At 44.5% G+C, this 9,207-nt stretch overlaps 1 protein-coding gene across 2 annotated transcripts; it reads right to left on the bottom strand.

Annotated features, from left to right (window-relative positions):
- Window positions 1-905: 905 nt before the first annotated feature.
- RBM15 (RNA binding motif protein 15) lies at window positions 906-8,994 on the bottom strand. Of its 2 annotated transcripts, none has more exons than XM_075559243.1 (2): window positions 5,681-8,994; window positions 906-4,099 (listed from the first exon to the last, which is right to left on the bottom strand). In XM_075559243.1, the coding sequence occupies exons 1-2, from the start codon at window positions 8,541-8,543 to the stop codon at window positions 4,092-4,094; spliced, it is 2,871 nt and encodes a 956-aa protein (XP_075415358.1). In that variant the 5' UTR covers window positions 8,544-8,994; the 3' UTR covers window positions 906-4,091. The 2 variants fall into 2 exon arrangements, with proteins under 2 accessions (XP_075415358.1, XP_075415353.1); XM_075559238.1 differs by having other exon boundaries at window positions 917-1,793.
- Window positions 8,995-9,207: the final 213 nt, after the last annotated feature.

The following is a 9,207-nucleotide window of genomic DNA, read 5'->3' as shown; positions in this document are numbered from 1 at the left end:
TCAAGAAATCTATAACCATTATTATGCTATGACCCTCATAATAAAATCATTTAAAAAATAATAAAAATAACAAATAGAACCAAAGTTCTGGCCCGAAATTTCATAAAGATGACACTTTAGTGAAGGAAAGCCAGATTTCCAGCCAGAGAAACATACCCAAAATATTAAAAGCCCTCAACCCTATTAAATTATAATGCATTTTGACCTCTTAAAACCCTCTTACCTGTTTACAAGAGTTTACACAGCTGTTTGCCACTGGAACACCACCTTGCAGAGTATAACCATGGCATCCTTTGTTGATAATCACCTGTTGCCTAGCAATCATCATCCTGCATGGAGATAGACAGGCACTAGGGCTCTTCCATCCGAGGTACAATTCAAAACAAGCCCAACAAGCCTGCATTTCAAGGTGGTCTTCGTCTGCAACTAAGTTTAAAACTGGCAAACAACAACAATGGTGTCTGAAGCCAATGGTGCAGCAGCATTGCTGGTTTCTTCTTGAACTCCAGCGTTGTCACTGTGCACCGAAGTCTCCTGCTGCCAACAGGGGAGTTGTTCTCCTGTACTGGGAACAGGCTTCCACAGCTCAGGAGCCCGAGTACAGGATAATGCAGGAACTAAAGGCAAATACTTTTTCCTCCTTAAGGACGCCTCCATTTTTTCCTCACAATCTGTACTACCAACCGAAGTGACCGGGCCTGAGTGTGCGTTCGTACCTAGGAAACCGTCACGGTGCATGCGCATCCAAGGCATGTGGAACCACAGGTCAAATAAGGCACAGATACCAAGTAACGGTTCTAATTACAAACGCTAGCTCTCAGGAACTCTTCATCCATTCAGAACTAAACCCATCACTGTGTAACTGGTAAGAAGCCCCTGGAGACGGAGGAGCTCCTCAGTGTGTCAGGAAAGGCTTTATTAACACCATCATTAACATTTAAAAAGCAAACGGAGCATTTCTCTTTCTTTTTGGCAATTTGGTTCAAATGTTAAGTGCAAGATAAAGCAATTTCACACTTTTCTTCAAATTAAAAATGGAACTAAGGCCAAACGTGATGGGTGAACAAAATAAATCAAACTTAAATTTCGGCAACTCCAGCTCTTCAAACCAGCAAAGCCCCCGACTTGTGCACTGTGGTGAGGCTTAGGGTGCTTGCCCCGGCTTCTTGCATGCCAGCAAACAGCACCATTTCCTCATCAAGTTGAGGACCGAGAAGCAAACAATCCCCTTCACCGCAAACAAAGGGGGTCACAGTAACACTAGTGATCCTCCAGAATCGACACACCGTGAGTCAGAGTGAAATTGATGGTCTCCCTGCTTCTTGCTCACGACACACAAGATCTGAGCAGCAGCACGGACCCCCTCAGCTGCAAACAAAGGGGTCAAAGGTTTGCCGTCAATTCACTTCCAGGCAGAAAAACATTTTCCTCAAAAGAAACAATTTATTTAGAATAAAACAAAAGCAGCTCAACTGTGAGCGCATGTTTGAGTGACAGCTACTTTTAAGCTGTGTGAGCCATAAAAAGGGTTTTTTCTTTACTTTTCCAGAAATCTTGTGTACACAGCACAAAGCAAAGAGGTCATTTTTTTTCCACTTAAAACACCGGCATTGGCATCACAATAGCAGATACACAACTTTAAGCTGCCATTTTAGTAAAATGCACAAATACTAAACAGATTAGCTGTCTTCCATCAAGAGGCCATGTAAACTCCACATAAGCCACAACTTCTCTTCCAAAAGGTCCATTAGAGCTTTGAATTCCGTATCTTCATCCGCTGTTCACCAGTTTTGCTTGCGGGGGGGGAAAAAAAGGTTATTCAGTACAAATGCTCACAATATTAAAAAATATATATATATATTTTTTCCCCTACGCCATTATAGAGTAACATAACATTAACAAGACCTTCCTGGATAGTCCACCTTTACTTTAAAGAGCACCAATAATACCCACTGGCACAAACTTTGATGAATTTACTGTATGAAGAGACACATAACAAGTAGAATAGGGATTGTATTTTTTAAATGACTAAGATTAATAAAGATTATAGGACTGACAACATCTTTTATACTTAACTAAGTAAAATATGTCCAAAACAAAAAAAAAAATCCAGAAAGGAATGAGTTTATAATATTTCATTGGTTTTTATCAATGTAGCCCAAATATAATCTTGTGAAACTATGAAAAGGTGGATTCCAGTCAAGCCTTTATCACCTTTATTTTAATTCTATAATTTACATGGAGCAATAAAGATGACTCCACCCTCATAAAGAGGAGCAAAATAAAAAGCCATTTAAGATTCCACCTTCAATGGTGTTACCAAAGGACACAGTATCTGTTACTTTTAAGAAAACACACAATTGTAAGATAGCCAAAGAACACTTCAGGACTATTACTTTCCAACTCCATTTAAATCATACATCTTTTCATTAAGCTTAGTAGTTCACTGGGGCTACCTTGAATGTTCTCCCTTTCAGAAGAACGCTAGCAGGGTTAAGTGCCACTTGTCCGTATGCTCTCATATCTACTATCTCTTATCTCAAAACCAAACACTGGTCAAGACGGGGAAAAAATGACCACAAGTGTTGCCTAAAAATTCATTTTTCACATAAAAGGTCAGTCACGAAGGCCTCCTCTCAAGAGGCTCTCCTACTACTGCAGGTGAATGGCTCCTGTATGGGCCCAAACTACAGTTCAAGCTGTCCTTGCATAAGCGCTCTGGCTGCCTTAAGAAAGCAGACGTAAAATTATCAACATTGTCAGTGAAAATCTGCTCATAAAGAAGTCTTAAATCTAACAGATGTCTAACTCTGACTGAAACAACCGAACACCTTATTTTGAACTGTACCTCATGCAATCTAGAAGGGCCTGCCAGAATGTATTACTTTTCAAAACATGACAGCCAGAGGATGTACATTTTAAGATGTAATTCTTAAAAGGAAAATCGTAGTTGAAAGTCAATCCTAAAATATGTTATATTTTGTTGGAAAATTCAATAGGAATCTTAAGTTACAATGAAAACAAATCAAAATTGGCTAGGAGCGGAATAATTCCTTAATTTTTCATAATTTTGGAAGTCATCTAAAAGCCTTAACTTGGCATTTTTACCTTTAATACTCAATAAACCATTAAGTGACATATTGAAAATTTCTTTCCATGTATTTGACCTCCAGAAAAACCATCAACACTAAACCAGTATGAAGGGGGAAAAAAAAGGAAAAGTATGATTGTTACAAAGAGTATCCAGTGTTAGAATTATGATATTCTGGATAACGAATATTGGGATGAGACAGAGTTTGGAATTTTACTTTCAATCCAATCCTGAAGGTTTAAACAGACAGTTTATGTGTATTATAAATCTGCACAACAAAATGGGCAATGCAAATATTCATCTAAATGATGGTACTCTTTAAGCACAAATTGAACACATTCGTTACTTGTAATACATACATATGATAGTGACATCACACCAGTTTCAAAAATACCAAAGCACAAATTGCCCAGATCAACAAAAGCAGTGATGCCAAGGAAGGATTCAAATATGGAACAAATACCACAGTACTCTTGGATGTCTTCATATCACCTCAATAAAAAAAAAGGAGATGGGGAAAAACAAACAAACTTTGGATTATAGTAAAATTAGATGTAATGGACTTTCACTACCGAAAAGAGCTAGATCATTTGATCTTATCAAGTCTTATCAAGATATTCAGAAGTTAATAGCTAGACTATTTAAACTGGAAAAAAGTGTCCAACCACAAATTGTATTTTGACTTGGCGTATGAAGATTCCATAAACGCATTAGTCTCTGAATAGGTGTCAATTCTGTATTAAGATTGTGGCCAAGCACTGCTTTTTTGAAAGCAAAAAGCACCCAAAATAGAATTGTGGAACTTCAGGTATTTTCCCTAGAGGGACACCAAGGATCTGTGTGCTCATAGCTGGGAGTACTTCCTTTCTCTTTAAAAGGCTAGTTTTTCCAGTTTAAAAACAAAAACTTCCAACCTTAAAAAATAAAACATTTACAAATGCAAAGTGAAAACCAAAAAGGATGACACTGCAGTGATGAAGCGTTCGTGCTGACATGCATTTTAGACACCTGTCATAAATGAAAAAAATAAATAAATTACATGACACTTCCCTGGGTTATTATTGGTGCTATTTCAAAACTACCAGCTTTGATAATAGAAAGAAAACAGTTGAATTCTGCCAGGCTTTTAAGTAGTCACATTCACAGAATAGAAACATGACATGATCCAGGAGGTCCTAAGGTTTCTAGTTATAATTAAATAGCAAAGGCCTTAGGGGAAGTACTCAGCATTTAAATCAGGGTCAGTGGAGTGGTCTGAGAAACTATGAGAAGAGTTGGAAAGATAGGAAAAAAACAAAAATGGATCTACTAACGATTAAGCAGCAAAAGCCCCTGTTTAGGCCCATAAATTGGTATACTCCTCAGTTCGGGGGCAAAAAAAAATTGTGAGGATAAATTGCTTTGCATTAGTATAATGCTTTCCAAGCATCAGGGGGAAATAATGTAATAATTATTTTAAAAAATGGGTTTCCTATAGTCATTTCCATTTTCTATGGCTGGACCCCAATGAAAATATTAAGCATGAAATTTCAGATATTTAAAATTTTTTCAACACTGTAATGTCACCACGACTTTTAAAATATGAACAAGAAAGCAAAATAAGAGTTCATCAAAGGCATTTTTATAACTTTAAAGATTCTGTGATCCAGATATGGCTGATAAATGCCCTCTAGGAGGAATCTGGGGGTGTGGGGATATATGCATTATGAGCCTGCAGACACCTATTCTTTCTATTATTGAAACCAGACATTTGAATGAATATAAAAACCAAAAATTATCTTAGAACACTTATTTTTGAATTATGCACAATTAGAACTGTACCTGCTACACCTCTCTGAAAAAGTAAAAACATCACCACACCAATAACTGACTGAAAAATTCTTAAAAGCACCTACTCACTTCTTGCATACTAGTGTTAAGCATAAGACATACGTAAATGGTTTGTAACACAGTCCTCAAATTTTTACTGAGCAGTTATAGCTACAAACCAAAAGTGCATACATGGGATACAGTAGAAGTCAAGAACTGATGATAAAAAGGCATGTTAAGGCAAATTATCTGGGAATCTATTTGTGTATTTTAAGAGAATTACAAAATACCTGATTAACTGCACTGCTACACAAATATGAGCATGTACTTTTGAGACCCTGATCAGATTTTAGTCTACAAAAAAAAATATTTCTGGCTCAGGAATTATTTACCTAAATACGAATCAATAATTAGGATCTTTTAGATCCCTTTTCTCCAAATTCTCTTATCAACAATTTTGTAACTTTTGAGAATTTTTTTCTAAAACTCAAGGTTATAAAACAAAACTCAGAAGGAAAAAAATGGAAACAAAATGTTAAACAATAGTAACTCAAGTTAAAGCAAATCCATCTGCCTGCTACCTTCAGGGCATCCCTTTCACTAAACTGTCCTGGCTTCTATTTTATTGAGATTTATAAAAGTATAAAAAAGAAAAGGCTATGGCTAAACAACTAATCAGAAAGAAAACTGCCTCTGATGTTGTATCCCATTACACAGATCACAAAACAGGAATCATGTCAAAGCAGTAAATACAAGTTATACATGGACTTTAGGACGCACCACGAACAATGATCATGACCAGGTAATCTTCTTCAGATTTGGCCAGTGCCTTGGCGGGGGTATCCAGGAACTGCTGGGAGAACTCACAGGGTGGGAACGCATGAAGAACCCCGGAGTTCTCCTTGTCTTTATTGCCCCCCACGGGGAGGCTGATGACACCAGCGGCCTGCTTTTGCTTTAAATAGGACACAAGGTTCCTAAGTGGCCTCTGAGTAGAAGTGGCAGTGTCTGATGTGGCTGAAGAGGAGGACCGGCTGTCAGAACTTCCAGGCACAGCCAGAAGAATGGCATAACCATTGGGCCCTGCCACTTTGATGCGCCGAGTTACTTCATCCAACTTGGGCTGGTCCAGACGGAGACGCTGAGTGATCTTGAGCTGGGCCACTTTGCCTCCAGTTGTGCCCTCCACAAGAAGACTACTAGCCACTTGGAGGTCACCCTGCAACAGATGCATGTTGGAAGGAAAGTTGCTGTTCTTCAGTAGAAGCATGCCTTGCCAGGCCAAACAGAGTTTGGGAGAGGCTGCAGCTGCAGGGGCTGTGCCACCATCTTGTTTCTGAGAAGGAGGCTTCAGCTTCAGTGAAGTAGTGCTGGTGCTAGGTGCACTCCCCTCAGATCGGTCTTCTTTTTTCAGAGGGCTCTTTCCCTCAGTGGGAGCAGCTGTCCGGTGCTTTCTATCACGTTCAGTTGATGCAGAGTTTTTACGGTCTCGCTTGTCACCTTGGTTCTTCTCCAAACTACCTCGTCTGTCTATGATTGGAGAAGGCCTTGAATCCAAGAGAAGACGAGAAGAACGATCATTGTCGCTGTTATAGCGATCCCGGCTACTGCTCAATTCTGGACTGCGGTCGGGAGAAGGTACGCAGTGCCGTTTTCGAGGACGGTCACTCTCAGGGGACCTATCCAGATGTCTTCCCCCACTCTCATCAGGCAGCCTTCGCTTCCTAGGCTGGTCTCTGCTGCTGGGAAGATCTCTATCACCTCTGTCTCGATCCAAGGACCAGCCATCCCGCCTTCGGTCCAAGCTATCCAGTGTCTCATAAGCAGGCACAGCAGTAGCTGCAGTCCGAGTACTGCGCTCTCTGACTGGGGGTGGGGGTGGCACCCAATCAGAGTCAGGATAAAGGTCCCTATCCCGATCTCTGTATAGTAAAGGTGGTGTCCTATCCCGAGCATCCCTCAAAGGGTCAGGTGCCCGATGTGCAAATGCATCCGTCACCAGTTCATAATGAGTCAGAGGCAGAGGTTGCAGATATTGTTGCTGGTAACGATGTTCTGTGTCTGCAAAGTCTACTCTAAGGCGACGATCTGGGCCACCAAGTGGGAAGCCCCGCATATGGGTCCATGCAGCATGAGCTGCATCTAAGCTTTCATACTGGATATATGCCCAACTGTCACCTTTGCGGTAATCTATAGTGCGAATGGTGCCAAATCGGTCAAACTCTCGTGCCAGGGCAGCAAGAGGCACCCAAGGTCCCAGGCCACCTACCCAGAGGCGAGTAGTGGGCGTAGCTTTACCATAACCAATTTTGATAGGATTCCGAATTATAATTTTGCCAGACATTGCTAGTTTGGCTCGGTTAGACATGTCCAGGTTCTCAAATTTGAGGAAGCCATAGGTACTGGTTTGACCACGTGAAGGGCGTTTAATGTCTACTTCTGTGATGACTCCAAAGCGATCAAAAGCCCTTCTCAGATCACTCTCTGTCACAGTGATGTCTAGGTTGCCCAAGAAAAGCGTCCGATTAGCTCGCTGATCATCCTCTGGGGAAATCTCGTCCACTTCTCTGAAAGGAGCAGCACCGGCTCCAGCTCCCACCCTTGGTTCAAGACTGTACGCGGGACGCACTCTATCATAGAATGAATAATCTCGGTCTCTCTCCAGCTCGCGGGGCAGTGGAGGAGGGGGCGGCGGGGGCAGACGGCCAAGAGCCAATTGCTGCAGGCGGTAGTCTCTGTATCCCAAGGCGGCGCCTCCAGGAGAAAGTGATCTCTGGCCTCCACCGCCTCCAGGCGGATGCCGGTGGCCCCCTACCGAGGACCCCACCACGCTGGCGGACGGCGGGTAGGAATCTTTGTCTAAAGGGGAGCGGCTGCGGCGCCGGCTCACATACACAGCCTCGATCTTCAGAGGCCGGTCGTAGAGCACCAGGCGGCCTCTGGCATGCTTGGCCGCCCGCGCGTCCTCTGCCCGCCGGAAGTTCACAAAGGCTACCCGCTCATCCCCGCTGCCAGAGCCCGAGAGATGACTGATTTTGACACTCACGTCACCGAAGCGTTTGAACTCGTGGAACAGTCCGTCCTCCACCGCTTCGTCGCTCAGCTGGGACCCCAACTCGCTTATCTTCAGGGTCTTGTACTCCCCGCTGTCCCCGCCGCCCGGAGCCGAAGAGGCGGCCCCCGAGGAACGTGACTCTCCGCCTCCACCCCGAGAGCTGCTGCGCGACTCGCCCCCGCCCGAGGAATTTTTGGTGCTTGGGGAGCTGTAACTGTGCAGGCGGCTGCTGGAGCTGCCCCCACCAGTGTCGTACTCGCGGCTGCCACCTCGACTGCTGGACTTGTCCAGGTGCAGGCTCCGCCGCGACCCACCGCCGCTCTCCGCCTTTCCGCTGCTGCTCCCATTGCTGCCCCCGGAGCCACCTAACTTTTTGCTCCGCTCCCCGCGGGAAGTCGAGTCCTCACCACCTCGGGAGCGTTTGGCCTTGACCGGCGAGCGCTCTTTCCCCTTCATCGTTGCGGGCCGCCGGAGGTCGTCTCCGCGGAGCTTGCTAACCCGCCGACCCGCGCTCGTTTCACACAGCGGAACCGCACGCCGCCATCTTGGACTCCGCCGCGGCAAAGGCTCCCTCCCCGCAGTCTTCATTGGTCAATTAGCTCGTCTCTGCTACAGTCTGATTGGGAAAAGTATTTGCCTGTCTTTACATCTCCCGGCGCTCCGGAAAGGCGCCCGCCCAGCCGCTGTTATTGGATTCCCAACGACCTAGTCAGAGTACCTCATTGGTTGTATTCGTTGTCGATCTTAACGGTTCCTCGCGCCAGGCTGAAGCTCCGCCCCTCGCACTCCGTGGCCACCTGACCCAGAGGCTGGCGGCGTTGATTGGACAAAAAGTCTGCCCTGTAACGGTACTGCTGGAGCGGCCAAAGCAGCGAGCCCACCTCCTCATCGCTTTCATTGGCTTGTGATCCTGTCCTTTAACCCATTATGTGGGAATTCGGGACATCGGTTCGGGTGATTTTTCCTCAGAGAGGTTAGCTCACCGCGATCTCGCGAGAGAGCTCCCTCTTTCGACCCCTTTCTTCCAACTCCTTCGGCGGCTGAAAGAAGTTTAAATCTGATTGGCTACTGAGGAGGAAGTTGATAGGTTGCGATAACTGTCCGTCACTCCTTAAAGGGGTAGGCCCATGTGCGGAGGAGGCTGACTGAAGGTGAAAGCCCAGAACCCGCGCTCGCCGTGAGACGTCACTTAGATGTCGCGAGATGGTGACCACGGGCCAGCCCCGCCTCCCCGCGCGCTCGGCGTCGGTCC

The sequence above is a fragment of the Tenrec ecaudatus genome, chromosome 1 (genome assembly GCF_050624435.1).
Source record: "Tenrec ecaudatus isolate mTenEca1 chromosome 1, mTenEca1.hap1, whole genome shotgun sequence".
Classification (NCBI taxonomy): domain Eukaryota; kingdom Metazoa; phylum Chordata; class Mammalia; order Afrosoricida; family Tenrecidae; genus Tenrec; species Tenrec ecaudatus.
Note: the sequence above shows the minus strand (reverse complement) of the source record. Positions and strands in the feature narration are given on the sequence as shown.